At 27.9% G+C, this 23,689-nt stretch overlaps 1 protein-coding gene across 1 annotated transcript in view; it reads left to right on the top strand.

Moving 5' to 3' along the window:
• The window catches only part of LOC111621677 (coiled-coil domain-containing protein 91-like), a 35,693-nt gene that overhangs the window by 8,403 nt on the left and 3,601 nt on the right, over positions 1-23,689 (top strand). Inside the window, exons 2-9 of the mRNA XM_023363883.1 lie at positions 2,794-2,868; positions 6,413-6,464; positions 9,669-9,917; positions 12,454-12,671; positions 16,275-16,352; positions 16,464-16,565; positions 16,842-16,985; positions 17,091-17,192. Of these exons, the coding sequence (XP_023219651.1) occupies positions 2,794-2,868; positions 6,413-6,464; positions 9,669-9,917; positions 12,454-12,671; positions 16,275-16,352; positions 16,464-16,565; positions 16,842-16,985; positions 17,091-17,192 (1,020 nt within the window). The remainder of the gene's footprint in view (positions 1-2,793; positions 2,869-6,412; positions 6,465-9,668; positions 9,918-12,453; positions 12,672-16,274; positions 16,353-16,463; positions 16,566-16,841; positions 16,986-17,090; positions 17,193-23,689) is intronic.

Consider the following 23,689-nt stretch of genomic DNA (forward strand, 5'->3'; position numbering starts at 1 on the left):
GAAGCATTTAAAGATGCAGTCAAAATTCCTATTGCAAGGAAGATATGACCTCTGGTAGGGAAGAAATGATTGATCTTCAGTTTCTTGTCTATAGATAAAATGTAAAGTATTGGAGAATTGTATTGTTTCCATTCTGACCACTGCATGTGTCAAACAAAAAAATGTTTTTGTTGTGTCAAGTTTTGTGTAATTAAAGTGATCCAAACATGACAACACTATTAGGACCATGCCTTTTTTTCATTTGGAAAGAAAAAATGCCATCAAATCAAGAACATCTATAGTTTCCATTATTTTACCTACAGGAACCTTAGAATCCAGCATATACTTATAGAAAAACAGTTCCATCATTCTGACTGAATTCTGTATATTCTTTCAGCTTATCATAAAACTCTTGAGCTTCTCTGCGATGCAACTCAGAAATCTGGGATCTTAGAAAATGTTTACATTCTCATCTGTTTCTGCTTTGATTTTGACATATAATTCATCACAAAAATGTGTTTCCTTTTTGGTTTGGAAAGATCAACTTTATAGTTAGTCTGAAAATGAGTTCTTGAAAAAGTCATATGATATCAATGGTTTTTTTACATCTTATATTCTTGTTCATATCACATGAGCATCCAGCAATGTTTCCTTCCTCATCAGGCAAAGCAAGCTCTGGGTGCCTCTGCAGAAACATTCTGAAGAAGAAAACAATAGATTTCACATTATAAGTGAAATAACATCTTGTTTTCTCTGTTTGTCTGGACTAATGGGAAAGTCTTGTTAGAATGCTTTTAATGAAGGCAACCATCATCTCTGTGGTATAATCAGGATGCAGTTTGGACGATAATGTTTGCCACACTGGTTTTGTGAAGAAATGTCTGATTTTGCCAAAGTAGTAGTAAACTGTAGCAGTCTGCTAATTATGCCAGCAAAGACAGAAATTCCCTATAACAAACATCAACTTTTTGTCCATTTGCTCAAATCTAAAAACATACAGAAAAAAACAGACAAAAAGTATAGACTTTATGCTACACAATAAGGGTTATTTGAAACTACAATATAAGAGCATACTTTATATGCTCATTAGGTGGAAAGCAGTCTTATCTTATAACCAAAAGATGCCTTTCTGCAGGAACATGAGCTGACAGTCTTCATATTCTGACATCATTGGACAGTTTTCAAAGTGATTAATTTTGTCTTGAAAATATTTTGTTTTAAATTTATAGAATGCATTAAATATTACATGACAGTCACCCTTTGTCACTCTCTGAAAGCATTTTTTGCAAAATTTAAACACTTCTCCAATTCTCTTGCCAGGGCCGGTGCGAGGAGGTTCAATGCGTTCGCCAGAACCTGGCCCCGTGTTTTGAAAGGCCCCACGGTGTACGAAAATTCATCAGACATTTTACAGGACCCCCTGTATAGCAGATTGAATATTTGAGTGTGTGTGGAAAATGCAATTGCATAATTCACTAATTGATGACAACTTGCTGCACATTGACATAAGTGCAAGATTTTCTCTCCCGTCTTTGCATTGAAATATTTCGTTGCAGCATGTTGCAGACATTGACATTAAATGTTGGCATCAACGTCTGCCAACGTCTATGTCAACATACCCAAATTTATTAATTGCATGACAAATAATGTTAACTATGCCAGTAACTGTGGCTTTAGCTGAACGTAGTTTTGCGTGGTTGAAACTAATAAAAAATTATCTTCGATCATCAATAAGCCAAGACCGATTTACATCTCTGGCTATTCTTTCAATAGAAAGCAAGGTACCAAACTTAATTAGTTTTGATGATGTAATGAAAGATTTTACGGCAAAAAAAGCAAGAAAAATTATGTAATATTCATCTTGCAAAAAATATATGTAACGTCTTTTGTACTTGTAATAAATAATTTCTTATTGTGAAATTTAAGTATAGGATTTGAATGTGTATTCTGGCCCTGCAAAATTTTTGAACCAGGCCCCACAAAAGGTCACACCGCCCCTGGCTCTTGCCTATAACAGACTTTCCACTCCAATTCATATTTAGTTTACCTGTAACTCAGTGCCTCTTGATCATATTTCTTCAACATAATTTTGTTTTTACAGTTCTCTTCCATCCAAATTTTTCATGGACTACTATCAAATTTTTTGTCCTCTTTGGTGGTGCCAGAATTCTCAAAATCTAAATTACATGAGCTACGATCCTTATCATGCAATGCCATCTCACTTTCTGGGCCACAGCAAACAGTTATATAATAACAATGCAGAAAACAGTTAATTCCAAGAAGTTGACTGTTTTCTGCATTGTTATTACATAATTTGCATAATTAGATTTTTAAATGAAATTGCTTTATACCATGAAATTGCTTGGGGTAAAGTGATTTTCGGCCAGTCAATGAAGCTACCTTAATATTGCTACTTTATATAATAAAACTAAAATTGCTAATTCTGGAGTCAACTGGTTTTTTTACTGAGCTCTTCAGTTGTGCATTATCAGCTCAATATGAGGCTGATAGCATTAAAAAAGAGCTTAAAAATGTCTATATTTAGGCATTTTTAAGCTCTTTTTTAATGTTAACAATAACCAAATTTTGATTATAATCAAGCAGAATTTTGTAAATGTGTAAGTTATATTAACATATAGTATGGTATATATGTTTTGGGATGTGCGTATTTTGATGATGATTAATATATATAGTAGACTTCACTTATCTGCATGTATGATAAGTGAAGTCTACTATATATATTAATTATATGAAAGTCTGGTAAGATAGTAATACTATCATCAATAAAACATGAATTAATTTTTTTTTATCCAGCTTTTACGCAATGTAAATTGTGATGATGTTGATAGTGGAGCTGATGATGATTTTGGGGACTTTGAAGGATTTGAAGTAAGTAAAATATATCATTAATGAATCAAAAACAAATAAATAATAAATAAAGTATATTATTAATTTTTTGAATTTATATAGTTTATTATACTTGTTTATTTTGCACATAGAACAAAGGGGGTATATATCTTGTATTAAATAAAATAGTAATAAGTTATTATTATTTTAAATTATCATCAAAATTTAAAAGCAATATTATTATTTAATCTCATATAGTAAATGTCTTCTGACATGCATGGGATCAAAATATCAGTGCTGAATATCAAAAATGAGGGATTAGTAGGTTCTTTCTAATTTTGTTAGATTTGCTTACAAAGGGTCTATTTATTCTGAATGGTTCAAAAATTATATTTTTTATACTGAATGCTATTATGTTTTTTTCCATTTCTTTTTGCACATCAGTCATGTTTAATATATGGATGCTACATGAAAATTATCTATTTTTATACACACACTGTTTTTTATTTGGTTTTATACAATATAATTTTATTTTTGTAATAATTTCAAATTTTCTAACTTTCCTTTTTTTTTTCTTTGACAACGTATGCTCAAAGATAATCTCACAATATACAGTACAGCAGTGCCTGCAGACTATGAAAGCAGAGGGCACAGCTATAAAAAGAGCATCGTACATACATTATGCAAGAAGAAGATAACTGTGTATATATATATACACAGGTATCCCTTGATTAACGCAATTAATTAATCCCTTGATGCTAATGCATATATCAAAATCATATTAATCAAATACAGTGATATCTCAGTACTTGACTGAACAATCACAACCCACTAGAACAAATTTTCAGTTAATAACAAATATTTTTATTTTGTCATCAGTAAAAAAGTTTTCTATGATAAAAATGAGTAACTAATTTTAAAATAAAATAAAACCCTTAGTCCTCCCTTAGGGAATTACGAAAAGGGCATCCTGATGACAAAGGGGGTGCATGTCCCAACGTATAGGTGCCCTTGATACGGTATATGCTTTCACAGTCACAAAACCCCAATTCCCACCCTGCATCATGATAAACTTACGTGTTATAGATTGCCAGATTAGAGAACTTCAGTCTCTCTTACTTTTATAGTAATATAATGTATTATATACTGCATGTGTGTACACATTAATTGAACTATAAATAAATATGAAGTATCTGAAAATGCTGAAATCTACTTATTATTATAATTTTAAATAAAATTATCATAATAAAATAAAATATATAAGCAAATAAGGAATATATTTAAACAAAGAAAAGCTGGCATAGGCTCTTGCTTAACTTCCCTAGCACTCAAACAGGAGGTTAAGGGAATGAAGAAGGAAGGCTGATAACTTTCAGTTATACTATATAAAATTTAAATAATGACAAAAGCTTAAAAGCAGTAGTTATGTTGAATTATGATACATATCTTTATTTAAGTCTAAAAAACACTAGCTCAAAGTTAAAACTGTGTGCAGTGCAGTCTGTTATGTGAGGTCACACCTGTCACAAAACCAGAGAATTTGCATAGGATAAATAATCAAAATTATGATGACTTCTGTGGAATACAAAATGTTTGAGAATCAAATAGAAACAAAAATTACTTACAAGAAAAAAAATCAGAAGTTAAGCTGCATCAAATGAAACTTTGAACTATAAAAATATATTTAAATATTTTAGTAATCAGATTCTATTTATTGTGTTGAAGTAATAAATGCAATCAGATAGGCAAGTGAGAAAAATTTCCCTGGGAAAAGGAGTCAATTCCCAGGTGACACCTATAAACTTATGGTGACAGTTTAAGGATCCTATCAAATTAAAGGTGAATTGACTGTTTACCAGCAATGGCTTATGGGTAGTATCCAAGGTGAGGATCTTTAATAATTGAGTCGAATGGAAAGATGAGAGAGAGATTGTGTGTGTTGTGTCATATCCAAGCCTCCAAATGAGAGAATCATGCCCAAACTTTTGCTGCTCCCCATGGACTAACCCAGAGAGTTATGTTCAAGTGACCAACCAAGATGGTCACTTGGACAAGTCATGAGAGGACTGACCATCATCAATGCTCAGTCCACTCATCACTCACTGATTAATCTCCTAACAGAATAAATGCCTTGTTTGGATCACTGGAGAGAAATGGATAAAGATTGCTTCCACATAAAGTTTCCAACAATCTTTACAATCTGTTCAATGTGTAATTGGAATGATTCCTTTTGGACCACTCTGAAGGATTCAAGTATTTATCAACCTCTTGTCCACCTACAGAACTCTCACCACTCTCTCTCTCTCTCTTTTCAGAATAATATTCAACAATTACAATTTCATATCTCTGTGTGTATATTGCCTACTTGGACTTTGTTTATTAATCGGACTTATTGTACTGGTGAAGTTTCTGATTAGCAAAAAGAGGAAATCTTAGTTATTGCTAATCACAGTCTTTACCAGTATAATAAGTCCTATTAATAAATAAAGTCCAATTAGACAATATATCCACAGAGATGTGGAAAGTAGGGACAAAGAGGTAAAAAGAAACAATTAGGTCTACATATGTAAAGCACCATTGTAAGAAAACTACATAGACTTTCTTGTCTAAATTTTAAATGTGTCTTAGAAGAGAAATTTGAAGGCTAATCTCTTCTCTGTTCCTTTCTCTAATGGTCACACACTTGCTCACAAAAAAAGGTTAAAATCTCCCACATGTGTTGTCAGTATCCAAGAATCTTCTTTGGTATTGCTGCTTTTGTGCACGATCATTCAAACTTTGCCAGTCACAACCACAAGGTCGTCCACAATGCATTTTCGATGAAATTAACCTGTCCAATTTTGAAATTTCTCTCTGTCGTGTGTCGGCCTAGGTTGAATTTTTGTTGATGCGTAACGAAAATTTCCCATTTTTGAAAAAAATAATTGTGGCTATTGTATCGTCCGAAATTATTTTTTTATTATGCACAAACAATATACAGTTTAACCCGATTATAACGTCATCGGATGTAAAGACAACCCTAATATAACGTCAAATTTTTATCAGTCCCATGATTTTACTATACTAGATAATGTTAAAAACCTGCTTGTAACGACATAAAACCCTGTTTTAATGTCATATTTGAAGCACTCCCAAATTTTATTTAACAAAGAAAATACTACATGTTTAGTCCTAGGGTCAGAGTCCACTTTCTAGAATGACTGTCAGGTGTTGATACTCTCACCACCTGATCTCGGTTTGCCTGTTTGTAAAGAGAGTCGCCCCTTGGTTCCCTGAGTACCTACAAATCTATTTTTTTTATGCATGCATGATTTGGGCACCTAATACTCTGTGCCAAATTGCAACTCCTGACATGTACTCCTTTATATCTCTAAGCTGGTAACATAGCAGGCAGCACAATTTTATAAACAAGACAGTCTTGTCAAAAATTGTTTGCATTTATAATAAATTTTGTTTTAATTTATTATTATTATTAACATTTATCATGTATGGATTAAGTATGAATTTTAAATTAAAAATTTAATTTTGTCTAGAATCTTTATTTTTATCTTTCTAAATTTTTAAAAAGTTTGTATTGTATTTTCAGGGAGCAGGTATAGAGGCACAAGCTGCACCATCTCCATGGGCAACATTTCCTGGTAAATACAATTTTACTTTCAGTTGGATTAAATATTTAATTTGACATATTTGATATTGATTTTAAATTATAATTAAAAGTAATGTAAATGACAAAGTAAAAATTGTTCACATTTCAGTTTCATTCATTTGATAATTATATAAAACATGTTTGTCATTTAATCCTACTGATATTTAACATACCAACACTAAGCAGACACACACAAACTATAATAAAAGAACTTTACTAAATAAGATCAGAGCTATCAACTACATCCTCAGGCTACATTCGGGCAAATCAACAAACTTTTGTGCCTTTTTTTTTCTTTTTATCCCACGTTGCCAGCCAACAACTTGTTAGAAGCATTGCCAGACTGTGTTCTCGATCTCTGGCACTGGCGGCCACACATGTAACACTTCCTGAAGAGAATTTAATTAGTTAAGGTTTTATTTTCTGTTAATTAATGTTTTCTTGAATTACTTTTAAAATAAATATGCTATTTTGTTATGCATAAATAATTTTGTGCTTGTAAAATAATTTTTTTCATTTAAAATGTGTGAAAATTAAATTTATATATGAAGGGACTATCTATTTGTAAGTTTTTAAGTGTATAAAATTTTTTTTTGTATATTTATTAATACAATAAATTCTTTACATAAAAAGTTAAAATTGCAACATTTACTATAATGTTTTATTCTAAACTTTATTTTATGCACAAAAAATATCAATTTATAATATTGTGCAAACATGTATTTTGAGTATGTTAAAATTTTACAAAATATAAAAATCTTTTATTGTAAATAATTTTATACTTAAAAATACATACATATTTTCTACTAGTTTTATACATAAATAACTGACAAACCTGACATTATCTGGGTTAAAAAACAAATCAACTTTTAATATAATTTCTCTTTAGTTAATTTCAACACACAAGAATTGTCTAAATAGTTTTATATTTTTGTAAAATCTCTGAAATGGTCAGATGGTCTACCACTGTAAACCAGTGTTATAAGTTTTGTTGCTACACAACACCCTATTGGGATTAAGGGGCCTTTTCAATACCTTTCAACTAACAGTTACTCTCACAGCTAATTGTATCACTTCAGTTGTGATGTCTTATTCCTTTTTGAAATCTGTTGGATTACATTTGTATTTGCCTAATGATGGTAAATTCATTTACCAAACGTACTTGCTTTTTGTTGTCATATTATATTATTTATTAAAGTAACATCCAAAAAAAATTTTTCCTGTTATCTATTATAATGTTGATATTATTTATTATTAATAATTAATCTCTTGAATTAAAGAAGATATATAGAAGTTCTTGAAATAACCAGAAAAACCTTGATGGCAAGCATCTCATACCAAAAAATTAAAAACTTTCTTTATGTAAAATGAATTTTGAAACACTTCTTTGCAGAATTATTTCAACATAATTTATCATTTATCAAATGGTAGAACATTCTTCATCAAAAAATTGTTTATATTTCTCTTTTACAATACATAAAGCAGATATTTTGAATATACAAGGTGTCCCAAAATTAATATCTATAAGTAGAAATTAATATAATTTGTATGTATCATTTATTTAATGTATGTTTAAATGAGCTTTTTGTACATTTTTAACTTGCTTTAATATAGTAAATGAAATAGTTATAATAATAAATAAAATAAAATATGATGGACTTTTGGGATATCCTATATATTTATACATAGAAACAAATACATCAAACCCTTAATACATAGATCAGAAACAAAAAAGAAACCCAGAAGGTTTATAGGATTTAGAGGCTTAAGTTCTATAGGATATTCAAAATCCTATAAAAACTCAAAAAAAATTATTGTTTGGAGAATGAGAAATTCCTTAGCAAGTTTACAGCTTATTAATGCATATACACTAATGTATTAATGCATATATAATAACTAATATAATTTTTTATATTAGCATTAATACAGCTTATTAATGCATATACAATAACTAATATAACTTTTTTACTATCATGAAGTATTTGATTAGATGTGTCAAGGAAAGAGTTCTAATATAGTAAGAAAGGCTAATTTCACATTAAAGTTATTTGTTATTTTGATATGATGACTTTTTCTTTAGGGTTATTCAGAATGTCAAAACTTCTCCAAAAATGCAATATAATATAAACTAAATTTGAAATAATTGAAAATATTTGATTAAACTAATTATTAATAATTTAATGCAGATATATATAAAGGATAATATAAAATATCAAATTAAAAATATAAAAATTACTTTACTTTACTCTGCTTATCTTCATAAAGTTCTTAACTTAATTATAAATATACATTCTTATCATTTTTTTTATTAATCAATATTTAAAAATAAATATTTATAATTATATTAAAAATTTTAATTAAAAATATTAATTTGTATATTAACAATTTATAAACTTTTACTTTATATTTCAATGTGCTTTCATAATTATATTATAAAAAACAAGTTTTGTTTCATTAATATGTATATATTAATTTGCCAGATATAATTTGTTTAATGAATATTTTGTATCAGTATTTACTTTTGAAATGAATATTTATTCAAACCTTATTATCATAATTGTAAATCAAACAGGCATTAATAAACAAATCTTCAAATAAATTAAAATATTTAATTTTGTTTTCTTCTTAAGTTACACTAAATATATAATATATAAACTAACATNGTCAAGGAAAGAGTTCTAATATAGTAAGAAAGGCTAATTTCACATTAAAGTTATTTGTTATTTTGATATGATGACTTTTTCTTTAGGGTTATTCAGAATGTCAAAACTTCTCCAAAAATGCAATATAATATAAACTAAATTTGAAATAATTGAAAATATTTGATTAAACTAATTATTAATAATTTAATGCAGATATATATAAAGGATAATATAAAATATCAAATTAAAAATATAAAAATTACTTTACTTTACTCTGCTTATCTTCATAAAGTTCTTAACTTAATTATAAATATACATTCTTATCATTTTTTTTATTAATCAATATTTAAAAATAAATATTTATAATTATATTAAAAATTTTAATTAAAAATATTAATTTGTATATTAACAATTTATAAACTTTTACTTTATATTTCAATGTGCTTTCATAATTATATTATAAAAACAAGTTTTGTTTCATTAATATGTATATATTAATTTGCCAGATATAATTTGTTTATTGAATTTTGAAGTTGTATAATTTTTTCTTATAGATCTTCTTCCTGTTCAAACAAGTCCAGTCACTCCATTAGATGAAGCAGATGCAGGACAACCAAGAGTGTTGTCAAACACACACAACGGAGAATCATGGTTACGTGGTGTTGGTGGTGCTATATCTCGTCAGTCACAAGATTTGCATTCAGGTGATGGGTGTTCTAATTCTCAAGGAATATCAAGAATATATAATCCTCCAGATGTTTCTCTTGGAACAGCTAATAGAAATCCTTCTGATAATATTCATGGTAATAAAACATATTTACATTAATTCAAAATTTATTTTATCTTGAAATAATTAGTGCATGTGCATACACTTTGTATTGCATAATTGAATACATGAAATGTATCTAATTTTGCAATAAAATATAATAATTAAAGTTTCCAAATATTTTTGTTCATTTTATTTAGATATTTATAGATTATGTTTTATAATATTTTTGAGAACTAATAATAATTTGTTATTAGAGATCATTAAAATTAAAGTTTCTAAGAATTTATTTTAAATGATTTTTACAAATAATAATACAGATTTGCAGATATTAAGTAGATATTTTGATAAATATAATTAACAAAGATAAATTTATGCATTAAATTTTTTCTCTAAGCTTCAATAAGTTTGAATCATAACAATTTAGTATGAAATTATCTGCTGCTTCTGTTATTTCAATTAGTTTAATTGGTGATTTAACATCACTTAATATTGATAAATTTCTCTTGTTTGCATTAATAATTTTTGCCATACAATAGGGATGAATTTTATTGTACCAAGGCATACAGAAAACATTTTTTTGTTACTATTTATAGAAATTACCATTTTTGAAATAAGTTGCCCTGTAAGTTGTATGTAACTCCTAGATCTAAAGGCTGTGGATTTAAACTCATGTCGAGTAGTATGAATGCCAGTTTAATGCAATGTAAATTCTTAACATAAGGATGTGTCTGTAGTTATCAATTAGTAAAAAAATCTTCTTGCTTCTTTCTTTGCTTATTCTCACAGTTTGTCACAGAAAATGTAATTGAATTTTGTAGTTTACCAATAGCCTTTTCAACTTCTGAACATTAAATAGATGGGAAATCCAACAAAATATGTTGCAAATTATTTTACTATTAATAACAGATCAAAACTAAAATTTAAAATGTAAATTACTAATGAATGAAAATCCTCAATGATATAATTTAAGTTTATTATTAATGGGCTGTTAGATGAACTTTGGGAATCCCCCAGTGAAATAAGAAAACTGGTATAGTATATTTTTTAATTTGTGACAAAATAAAAAGAACATTAGATAAATAAATGCACACATTTTAGTTAATAAAAAGCAAAAATTTCCATATTAGACAATTTTAAGTACCATATTTTAAAAATGCTTTAAGGGACTCCTTATCTTGGGTTAGATGCTTCTATGTTACATTCATCATGCTGCCAGAAATCTAAAAATCTGAATACTAATAGTAATTTGATGATATTTTTTGTATACATTATAAATGATAACTTTTCATTGTTTTTAAACCTGTACATTGTTTGCTACACATGGAAGTTTATTACATATAGGTTTGTCATTGCTGGAAAAAATAACATTGGTCTTATAGCTATTTTACTATTTCATTCATGTTCATTATAAGTGAATTCTGCTATAACTATACACTTGAAATAATGGTTTAAAAATAAATAAATATTCTTTAAATATTCAAAAAATCAAGAATATAGTTTCTATATATATATATATGCAAAACCAGATATAGTTAATTTACATTTTGCTATCTTATTAACAACTCTGCAATGATCAATGGATATACCTGTCAAGGGCAATCACGTGGCACTAGAGCGCAAGAAAAAAATTCATATAAAAAAGGAATTATGTGATAGTAAAGAAAAATTTTTCTTTACTAGACATAACTGTTTTTAAAAATTTTTTTCCGAAACGGAAATGAGAAAAACGTATGGGAAAATTCTTAAAAAATTTCCCATGTTTATTCTCCACTACATCATGATAGTGCCATATCTGACTAATCCTCTCTACAAAGGTTAATTCAAAAACATTAAACAAGTAAGATTTATTTTAAGTTAGAATTCTCTATATATATATATCTATATATATTGACATCAAATTGTCTTTTCAAGTTGTTACATAATTTTTATAATGTTAATATAATTTTGTACTTTTTCAGGTTTAATCATAGTTTTAAATATATAAAATAATAAGTAAATTAAACATATTTTATTTATTGCTTTATTTATTTATAAAAGATGCAAATATTAAAATTTAATATGATCACTATCTTGGGCTTGAAATGTTTCCTCATATCATCATAGTAATATGATGATATGAGATGATATGATATGATATGATGATACTCATTTTGCTTTTATTATATTTTAAATCTATTTAACAAAATTGTTTTCTATAATGCTTTATTACTTCAAAAACACCAGTTTTATTAATTTTCCTGTCTTCTGCATTAGCTTAATATAAGGCGTTAAATTCTGTTTGAACTGTGAAATTGATATGTGCATATTTTCTAATGAATGCATTTACCTACTACCAATTAAATGCAAGTTTATCAGTTTCTCTCATTTTAAATTTTTAAATATTTTGAAATTTTATTTATTTATTACTTTTATAGTTTATATCATGAATGAAAATAATAATTAGGTTAATAATTAATTTCAAATCATTTTTATATTAAAGTTTTATAAAATTTTATATTATTTATACCTTATAAACATTTTTTTTAAAAATATTTTTATGATTATTTAATGTTATATCAATAATTTTACAGTTCAGTCTGCATCTTCCAGTAATGTATCATTTGATTCTAGACAAGTTTCATTTCAAATTGCTACTTTAGAGAGACAATTAAATGAATCTCACATGCAAAGAAGTTCTCTAGAAGAACAAGTTGTTCAATTAAGGCAAAGAAATAATGAACTTGAACAGCATTTAGCAGAAAGCCACACACAGTTACAAGAGTTAAGACAGAGACTTCAGGAGAGTCAGGTTTTCTAACTATTCATTTATTAAATTTTAAAACATTGCATCATTTTTGTATTAATTGTACTATATGTTTTTAATTTTAAATTCAAATTAGTTTAATTTTTATTTTGATGAATACTTTCATAATATGTTATAATATAGTATTCTTTAACTTTTGTATGTATTAAATGTAAATTTTAAAAATTTGCAGTTATTAGATATATCAGAATATTTTGTCATATTTTTGAGAAAAAATTATATTACAACTATTTCCTGCTATGTTTATTATCAATAAAACTTGGCAACAGTTTTGTGATTTTTTTTTTTCCTTCTCTTTGTGGTATATCCCAAGGATCTGTTTTAAGTAACCTCTTCTTTATTGCTTATGTTGATATTGCTATCCCTTTTATTGATTCAGACATTAATAACTTATGTCAATGATCTTAAAATCTTAAACTCATCACTCTTATTTAAACAATATTATTTAAATAGGATTGAAGGGAGAATGAATTGTTTGAATAGGATTGAAAAAATTACTAAAGTATTTGTAAAATACAATGAGCTTATTTAAAATTTGACATTTTACAGCAAGTGTTTTCCAGCAAGGCCATTTGCAGTGATTTGCATCTATCTGTTCTCTGGTACTATGAGGCTCCTCTCATCAGTCCTCTCTCTCAATGGCTTCTTTCAATTTTGCATCCATGTCCCAGGATGGCAATTAGCATTCCTAAGGCAATCAACTTCAACTGGTGGGGTTTTCAGATTAACAGTGAGGATAGTGTCAGTCTATCTCATAGAAATCTTATTGACTGTTATAAAACTCTTAACCTACCAATAGTCATATGTTCCAGTTAATTCTTATTTTAATTGATAGATTTCTCTAGAAAGCCATCAATTGGCATTAAGTAACAAATTGGATAGTTAGAATCATGAAGTAATAGTAAAATAAAAACAGAGATTGGCACTAAATGTTGATGGATGGCACTGCAGTCAATATTGACAAAACTAATTTATTGAAAAAATAATACAAAATGTCTTTTAGTTAATGTGTAATTGGCAAACTAAGCAGGAATTCACAGTAGTGGTAAGCAATAGGTTGTTCAAATGTTTAAGAAAATCTAAATTGATAGATAGCATGCAAGTGCCCGACATGTTTGTTGCTTGCTTTCCTATAGACTTAACATTGTATCTTTGCCACTCCACATACCTGAAACTATTCTTTCTTCAGAAGTATCATTTACAGCATAAGAGCTTTAATTTAATATCTGAACCATATACTCAAACTAAATTGGAAAACTGTTTTCAGTTAATATAGCTACAAAATAAGTTTTACCCCATAGGCTAGGCTTTAGTTGTGGAGAATGGCATGTGGGAAGAATCATGATTGTCTTGCATGATTATTTGTGCAGTTTTTTCTCAGTTATTGTGCTTTGAATTATATTTGCTGTTTTTATAATAATAAAAAACACTTATTTTGTGCTTTTTATTTGAAATAAAATTATTTGTAGGGAGCAGCCATTTCTAGATAGTGAACTAAATCACACTTAATTTACTTTTTTTTAACAATTCCTTTATATCTGGATTTTCTCATTATGTGTTTTTTGGATGTAGTTATCACTTGTCTTTTGGCATTACTAAATGTATACTTTGATTACATTTTTATTTATTTATTATTTTGGTAGTTTTTAGTTTTCAATATAATAATCATTACTTTTTACAACGTTTTGAATAATTTATCAATATTCTTTGCATAAAATATTATTTTTAGAACTAATATACTTTTCTAATTTGAAAAATTATTCTTGTTAGTTACTGAAGAATCATCTTGAAAATTTTTAACTAAAATGAAAATATGGGAATATGGAAATATGAAGTTCAATGTTTAGAGAATATGCTAGATTATCTATAAATATGTTTTAGCCCGATTGAGACAATTTTTAAACAACCATCACAAAACCTGATAAATTTGTAAAGCCAAATAACCACTGGATTACTTTGGGCTACTTTTCTGTGATTATATTTAATAAATTACTAAATAATTTGTCACAAGAGGATGCCTAATGCCATCTTCTAGAAGATGCCTAGTCACCATCTCTTATTAAATTTAATAATTATAATTAAATTAACATTTATTATATAATTCAGACTATTCTGGAAGAAAAGAATCTGCCTGGAGCATGACTCAAACCCGCAACTTCTGCTTACTGTGTGGATGCATTGCCAGTTACACTATTTGAGCTTTTCAGTCTAATCTCCTCTTCCAGGCTATTTAAATATGATATAACCATTCTCGGTTACTTGTGGTGCAAATTATTTAGTAATTGATTAAATATAATTGTGGAAAAGTAGCCCAATGTAATCTGGTGGTTGTTTGGCTGAATGTATTCAAACATTATCATGTTAGAAGACAGGCCATGCCTTTTCTCTTTGATAGAGTTGGATGTTTAGCTTTAATTGCCCATCTAAATTTTCTAATTTTTGATGATAATTTTGAAAATTTATCAGGTTGAAGCAATCGCTAGACTTTTTCTATTTCATTCTATGCAGAGTGCTTTCGTTTGGTAGTGAAAAGTTGGTTTTACAATACTTGGAGCAAACTATCTTTAGTTTCAACATACTTTATTTCTTATAGAATTAATAATGACAATTTATTTAACATTATTAGTTATGAACAAATCTAAAAATAGTTGAAATTTATGATTTAAGCAACTGGAAATGGCAACTCAAATATCTGTTTAGTTTATTTTATTCACCCAAAATAGTATCTATTTCACTTATTTCAAAACAAATCAAAGGTAATGAGTATGATCTAATAATTTTGAATGTGACACACCAAATTTTTTTGCTATTGCCATTAACATTATTCTGGTATATAGATCTTTTTTCAGTAGAGTTCTTAAAATATTGTTGTCAAATTTTCATGACTTTCTAGAATAAGTTTCATATTTCAGAAATCAATGTTTTAGTTTTAAACATTGTGAATTATTTTTAAATTGTGTAAATTTCTACCATCAATTACTGCATTGTTTGTTTTTTGTTTCAAATAAAATATTATTTGAAATAAATTAATAAAGTGCTTAAACATGTTATAGTTAATAACGTTATACTTACATTAAAGAAGATATATAGAAGTTCTTGAAATAACCAGAAAAACCTTGATGGCAAGCATCTCATACCAAAAAATTAAAAACTTTCTTTATGTAAAATGAATTTTGAAACACTTCTTTGCAGAATTATTTCAACATAATTTATCATTTATCAAATGGTNTTTGTAAGTCTTAAAGTATATAGTGTCACAAATGCACTTTATTCATCAACCTAGTTATTTTTCAATTACTCTGAGTAAAGAAAGTATTGAATTTAATTTCTACTTGGATTGCAGTTTAATTTGAGTAATAAAAGCAAAACAGAAATGATTGCTTTTAGGTAAGCGTTTAAGGAAATTTTTTAGTATTTTATATGAAAAGATAGCAGAACTTTCTGACATATCTAATAGTTGAAAATTTATCGTTTTAAAACTGATGATATAGAATCTATAGATTTTTTTCAATTGCATAATTTTGTTTGTTAAATAATTATTTTATTGATTTAAATGAAAATAGAATATATATGTTATTTACATTATAGAATAATCTAGAACAAAGGTTATCTGAACTGAGAGTTTCTACTGATCAAAGTTGGATATTAGCAATTCAACAATTACAGGTAGAAAATATTATTAAACTTATAAAACCAATTTATGTATAGATGTATATTTTATTTAAAATTATCTACTATTGAATTTTATTTAAAATATTGTAAAATATATTTATTTAGGAAGTTGTGGCTTCAATAAAAGATACTTGGGCTAATGAAAAATCAGAGGTTGAAGGATTGAGATGTTGTGTTCAAGAATTAAAAGCAATAGTGAATAAACAGGTATAACAGTTTTAAATAGATGATTATTATATATAATAATAATATAAAGTGATCAGTAATTCTTTTTGTGTGAGAAATTTGATTAGAATATATATTAATTTAAACTTCAGAATCATAAAAGTTTACTTTTTTTGAACTAATTTTATATTTTTATTATATTAAAATTTTAATTAAATAATTAAACAAAATTGTTATTTTTGTAACTCTCCATGGTGTGTGTTGATTTCTGCATGTGTAATAGTTTGTTTGTTTGCAAGTTTATTTTTATTTTTACAGGAAGAATCTAGAGAACCTTTGCATTTAGAAAAGGAATTAACTTGTAGGATGACAGAAGAATCTGCAAAAATTCAACAAACCGTAAATAGTTGCATGGAACAATATAGTCAACAGTTGTGTGAGAAAGTGTCTGGATCAATTTTGGTAAGTGATCAAATGACTAAAACTTCAAAATTTATTTTAATATTAATTGTTTACTTTGTTTTGTGAAGTTACTTTATGAAGTTTGATAAACATATTATCATGCAGGAAGCTCTTCAGAAAAATTCCAATATTCAGCATAATTCATTTGATGGTATCATGGAACAGATAAAGAAGGAATTGAATAGGCATTCAGCAGATCAGAAAAAGGTCTGTATACTTTTATATAAAGCATAGTAATAAGTTCCAAAAAATTTGTGTCTTATAAATAAAAGGACAAATTTTGTTGTTTGTTTGTGTCACAGTATCTGAGAGTCATTTGTAGACGATTTGAAAACACAACAAAATTTGACAGCATAGTGAACCTACACATAAGTTTAGATTCACTATCTTGTTGAATTTTATTGTCTTTTCTTCCAAGTTTGAAAAATTTATTTTTTTTTATTTTTTTATTTTTTACAAATCTGTTTCATCATATTGTATAGAAAAATTTGCAAAAGTCCACAAATTTCTTCAGTTGAGCATAAAAGTTTATTTTGGCAAACAAATCTGACAACATGGCCTACAGACCAATCTTCCACTTAAAATATCATAACACATTTAACTTCATGTTGAATTATTTTCATTTTGGAAATAGTAGATTAATAAAACAATTTAATTATTAAGAACATGTGATCAAAATAATGATGTACAAATTGCTAAAACTGTGCTAAGCAGTTTAATCAATAGTTCACTAGGGTTTGTCATTTCCCAGTCCTTTGCTTGTCCCAGGATTTCAAGAAAAAAGTTTTTTCCTGGGATATAATTAATTATTTTTAAGATATAAAATAAATCTCAAAATTGAATGATATAATTATTTTTCATTTTTTAAGTAATTTAATAGATTCTGCAACCTCCAAAATAATAATGCTGTGTTAAATATGTATTAAAAATTACCTTTGAATTGAGTAGAAATTTTCAATAATAGAAAAAAATTTATTAAAGTTTCATCAGAATCAAAAGAAAAAATTTATTAAAGTGTGTTGGGAACTGTTTAAAAAAAATGCCTTTGAATTGAGTTGAAAATTAAAAAGAAAAAAAAAAGAACTTAGATCAAACTTCTAACTTACAAGGTAATTTTCATTTTTTAAATAAAACATATTATAAAAATTCACAATAATATTTTGTATTAAGATTTTAAAAAGCAAAGATTGTCAATACTCCTCCGATCACTCAATCTGGTTCTTATTTTAATAATCAAAAGTCCTGCTACCAAGAATTCCCTTTCCCATTTAATTGATGTGGGTGGAATCATCTTTAATGCCTTTAAGAGAAGACAGATGTTATGTGTTTTCTCACCTGTAGCCTCAGAAGATTTCTAGTTCATTTTTGAGATGCATTGCAGTACTTCTTTTGCTGTCTAGTATTCTTTATTTGTTTATTTCAGCTGCTTTAATAAATTGGCATCAAGCTTATAGCCCGATAATTCAGCAGTTCGTTTGGCTTTTATGATCAGGTTTTTGAAGAAAAACTTCATACTTGCATACTTCACACTCATTTGTATCTTTTCCCAATTTGCACAATATGGCATAATGCAGTTATTGAAGCTACTGGATGTGATTAAAAATTAAGACATCAGTGCAATTATTCAAGATATTAGATTCTGACAACTAAAGAATTTTCAGAGTCCTGCCACAAATATGCTACATATTGATTATTGACAACCAGTGACATGCCATAACAAGCAAAAGTTTAAAAAAGTAATAAGTGGGCTTAAAATTAATAAATACAAATGTATTCTGACAGTTTAGAGTTAATTATACTTTCTATTTGCAAAATTTCCTCAACCTTAACACAAAATAAGAAAAAAGTGACCTTTTAAGAAATTTGCAGGATTTCCCAGGATTAGAAGAATTTTCCAGATTAAAAAACAACTGAGATTACCAGTATTCCAAGATCTCGTTAGAGAAACCCTACCCTTCACTCAAGAACTGGTAATTTACTTTATCACTTTTGACAAAACCTAGTGACACATGAATATTTAAAATGTCTCATTAGTATTACTTCCCATCTATTATCATTCTCCAAAATTATTATTATTACAAATACTTTATTGTAATAAGAAAGATCTTGTTACAGGGGGTTAACTCTGAAGAATTACAAAAATACAATTATTACCTATTGAAACATTTTTTAAATAACTTGTTACATAAAATTTGCTAAACATAACATATTAATCATTCAGTCTACATATCATATTTCAAATTCTTTAAAATATGAACAAAAAAGTTATGAATATTATGCATCTTACATAATGGAATTCTTTTCTAGATTGGTTCTGAAATTTTCTTCTTAACTTAAATCAAAAATCTCTTTTAATTTGGATTTACATTGCGCTTCCTCAAGCTTTGGACACTCAGTGAGAATATAATAAATGTTTTATGAAAATAGTTATAAAGATCAAGTAGAACTTGCCTATCCGCTGGCAGAAAAAGTTTAATAAATTTAGAGGTAGTTGTATCCATTCCAAGAGCTGTTTTCGTTTTTAATTTATGAGTTGATAAATGATGTAAATAATTTTTTTTAAACTGGAGTAATGCTTTAGTTATTTTCATTCTTAAATTCATATAATCCGAATCATACCATGGTTTTTTGATCTTAGTAATTTCGAATTTCTATTCTATCTTGTTTTAACATATTCTTTTATTATATTTACAAACTTAGTATATTTTTCGATATCTTCGGTTAATCTCTCAGCCAGTAAACAGCACATCCTATCACTGATTTATTCTTAATATCGTTGATATTAATAGTCAGTTATCAGATACTTCGGTATAATATAATTTATATGATACGAAACTTTCAATCCAAAGTAAGAACTAACCGGAAAATTGTCCGATAAGTCACAATTTAGAACTAAATTTCCGAACATAAATCTACCAAAAAAATTCTAAACATATAAACAGATCAATTGTAGAACTTCCCGAAGTAAATACACAAGTAAATGCAGAAATATAGACCTTTTCAATTCTGCTATTAAAAAATATATAGTTGAGCTTGAGTCGTTAATTTTAAAAGGTCATGACCCATTTTATTCTGTTTGACATTACTTAAGACCTTGGGAATTCCAATTAATTATAAATGGGAGACTTTTTGATTGAACGTAATATCGTATAAACTTTCATTATTGTTATGTGCAGCAGGCAAGGGACTTAATAATTGAGTCTCCACAAAACGTAAGTCTTGAATAGGAGTGTTTAAATTGATCATATGTCATTGCGGAGTATTCTCAGAAGTAAAATACGGGGTAAAAGAATCCAAGTATACCAGTCCCTCCAACACATAGCTATACGTCAAAGAATAATTGCCCAACAATATAGTATCACCTCGGAGTTTTGGATATTTACCTGCTTTCCTTAACTCGTTTAAAAAAGGAATTAATTTTTTACGTCTTAATCTAGATCTTTTTATAAGGTCCTGTGAAATTTGAGTTTCTTTCCATACGTTCGATAGATTCTGCTGTTTCATTTTTATAAATCTCGAATATATGTAATCTCTTATTTGAGTATTTTTAATAATTAATTTAATTGTTGGATACTGTGATTTAGTTATTGGAATAATCGCTATTAAGTCATCCATTGTAACTTCATGTAATTCTAATGATTCTTTAATAAGATTAAACACTTCTAGCTTGGAAGGACTAGTCTTACTGGGATATCTATATAACATTATATTATTGCGATGTTGCACATTAACCATATTGTCCATTCGATATTGCATACTTTCATTTTCTATTTTCAAATTAGCAATTTGTTGTTCAAGATTAATTATTTGGCTATTCATTTTTTGATTCTGGACTTTAGTTTCTTGGATACTATTACGAATCTGGTCCAAATCTTCTTTGATAATAGTCATTTGACTTAATATTCTCGTATTAGAAACATTAATTAATTCAGAAATTTTATTCCATAGTGTTATACTTGATATATCAGATGAATTTTTTCCTGGCGAAGAAGATAAAAAATCATATGGCTCACCTGATAGTTGTGAACTTAGAAGTGTAGTTTCAGGGTTCAAACCTACGTTTGCAGAAGATGGTTCAGGAGAAGTTCTTTCGACGTGTAAATTGTAATCAGTAATTAACCTGGTATTAGTGGTCGAAGCAGTTTCCTTTCTACTAGTTGATTTTGACTTTTGAAGTGGTGGTCTTCCTCTTTTAATTGGCGAGCGTTGCATATTAATTATGTTGATAGATTTTCCAACAATTATAAAGTTAACACACAGCACAAACAGTAAAATTTTAACGTAAAATTATTTGACAGGATACGTTCTTTACCTGTATTTGAAGTGAGTAAAAAAACACGCCAGCAGCTTCGGCAGACAGAAGCGCCCCCCCCATTCTCCAAAATTATTTTGGAGAATGATAATAGTAACCAAATGAAAGAAGCAGTATACTTGTATAACTCCAGCAATAATGGGGTGAGACAAAAGATCTGGACTTTTTTAAAGCATAATATTTTATCAAAAAATTGAAGTAACTATTAAATATTATAAATCATTTTAAAAGAAATTTTATTTACAATAGTATAGAATTGATGAATATGATCATATGCCCTGTGGTCATTGACATGCTGTATGTTTGTTTTGATAGACTTGCATTCCTTTGGATGATCTTCATGTCAGTTTTTTCAAGTGAAAGTCTGATTCTTTGGATCAGTTGTGTGTTATTTTTTGCTTGCCAATTTTTCTCATATACTATTTTTGCCAAATATCCAAAGAAAGTGGTCAATATACAGTCAAACTCTGTTATAATGAACACAGATATAATGAGAAAATCTTGCTGGTCCCTAATGCTCATTATAACCAAGTCTAACTGTATATATATGTCTATGGGTACGTTCGTTAAGTCGAACGAGTTAAACGCGTTAGTAACGAATCGTTCGAAAAGTAGTAGTCTTGCTCAGTGCGCATGCTCTGCGGTGATGACGTTTCGAACGAAACTCGAACAAAGTTCACGAAGGAGAGTTGGTTTACTTCGTTAAGAAAATGGCGCCCGACGATATCGATGTTTCTAAATCTACTCGAGTGTTTAAATTGTGAATTAAAAGATGAAATGATTGGAGTAACTGTCCACCCGAAGCAATCTAAGAAAAATATTTTGGATAAGGCTGTACTAGCAACATTTGTATCTTCGATTTTAGAAACAGCCATTTAGTTCTAAACGAATCGTTCGAAAAGTCTAACGAAATAAGAATAATGATGACGTCATTCTCGTTTAACTCGTTCGACTTTACGAACGTACCCTATGTATATACATTATATATATATATATGTATTTAACCAGACATTAAAACATGGGGTGCACAGATTACTCAAGGATGTGTAATGAACAATTATTTATTGTGACATTGTCACAATGCCAGGATGCAATTTTAATCACATTTTTAATTTATTTAATTTAAAATACAGGGTGATTCAAAAGTCACAGAAATTTTAAAAAATTATTATCTCACAAGCTATTTACAGTAAGTTGATATGGTTTTCACAGAAATACTTAGAAAGAAGCAGGATTTTTTTAGGTGTAATAAAAATTTTAGTACCAAAATAGTTACATTTCTTGCCGTAGATGGTGGTGTGTGCCAAAACTGAAATCATTTGTAAATTTGTTAAAGTAAGAATAAAAAAAATAAAATGTTCTTAGTGTAAGCTCTACATAATTTGTGAAGTTGTTACTAATCTTATCAAGTGGCATCTATGACAAGAAATGTAACTATTTTGGTACTATAATTTTTATTACATATAAAAAAGTTCTGTTTCTTTCGAAGCATTTCTGTGAAAACCACATCACCTTACTGTAAATAGCTTGAGTCATTAACTTTTTAAAATTTCTGTGACTTTTGAATTGCCCTGTATATGCTATCCACCTGAAGTTAGTAGTGTCTTGCTCCTCTACATCATACATTTCCTGTTAGGAATAGTTGTGCCTGTCAGCTATCTAACTCCTTTCAGGAGAAGTTTTTTGAATTGAAATAACATGACTTCTGGTTTGCATCAGAAGTTCATATATAGTTAATCGTGGCCTCATGCCCCTAAGGTTCCCATATCTGGTCTTGCCTTTCATCTAACTCCATTTTCGAAATTAAGGAAAGATGGACAGACAAACAACAGTGGGAATTTATAAGTCTACAACTTTTTCAAATTGCAGTCCAAATATGATACTTGTTGTAATGAGCATTAGAGTTAATTAATTTCATAAATTTTCAAAAGTATTTATTAAATTTTTTCATTGGGTTTTATTCCATTTTATATGTATTCAATATATTAGTGGTGGCCAAACGTTCTCATCATAGCAGCCATACATTATCTACCTCATATTAACCTGTATAAACTCTTGTATTCTTTTGCCGTTTCTCCATATAATGCACATATCATCCAAATATCTTTTGTAAAATACAATATCTTTTTTGAAGCTATTAACAACTTGCTTTTCTAAGTTGCGTAAAACCAATTCACATAACAACTCTGACATTGGGCTTCCCATAGGTACGCCTTTCTTCTGTCTGTATACCTCTTATCATAGCTGAAGAAGGACTCATAACACATCAACTTGACTAATTACTTCAAATCATTCTCAAATGCACCAACTTCCGGTTTTATGCGGAGCATAAATTTGATTAAAGCTTTGTAACAGGATTTTATCCTTACCAATGGATACAGGCTTTCAAAAT

This window comes from Centruroides sculpturatus, unplaced genomic scaffold (genome assembly GCF_000671375.1).
Source record: "Centruroides sculpturatus isolate CEXI.00-Female unplaced genomic scaffold, Cexi_2.0 scaffold254, whole genome shotgun sequence".
Lineage (NCBI taxonomy): Eukaryota > Metazoa > Arthropoda > Arachnida > Scorpiones > Buthidae > Centruroides > Centruroides sculpturatus.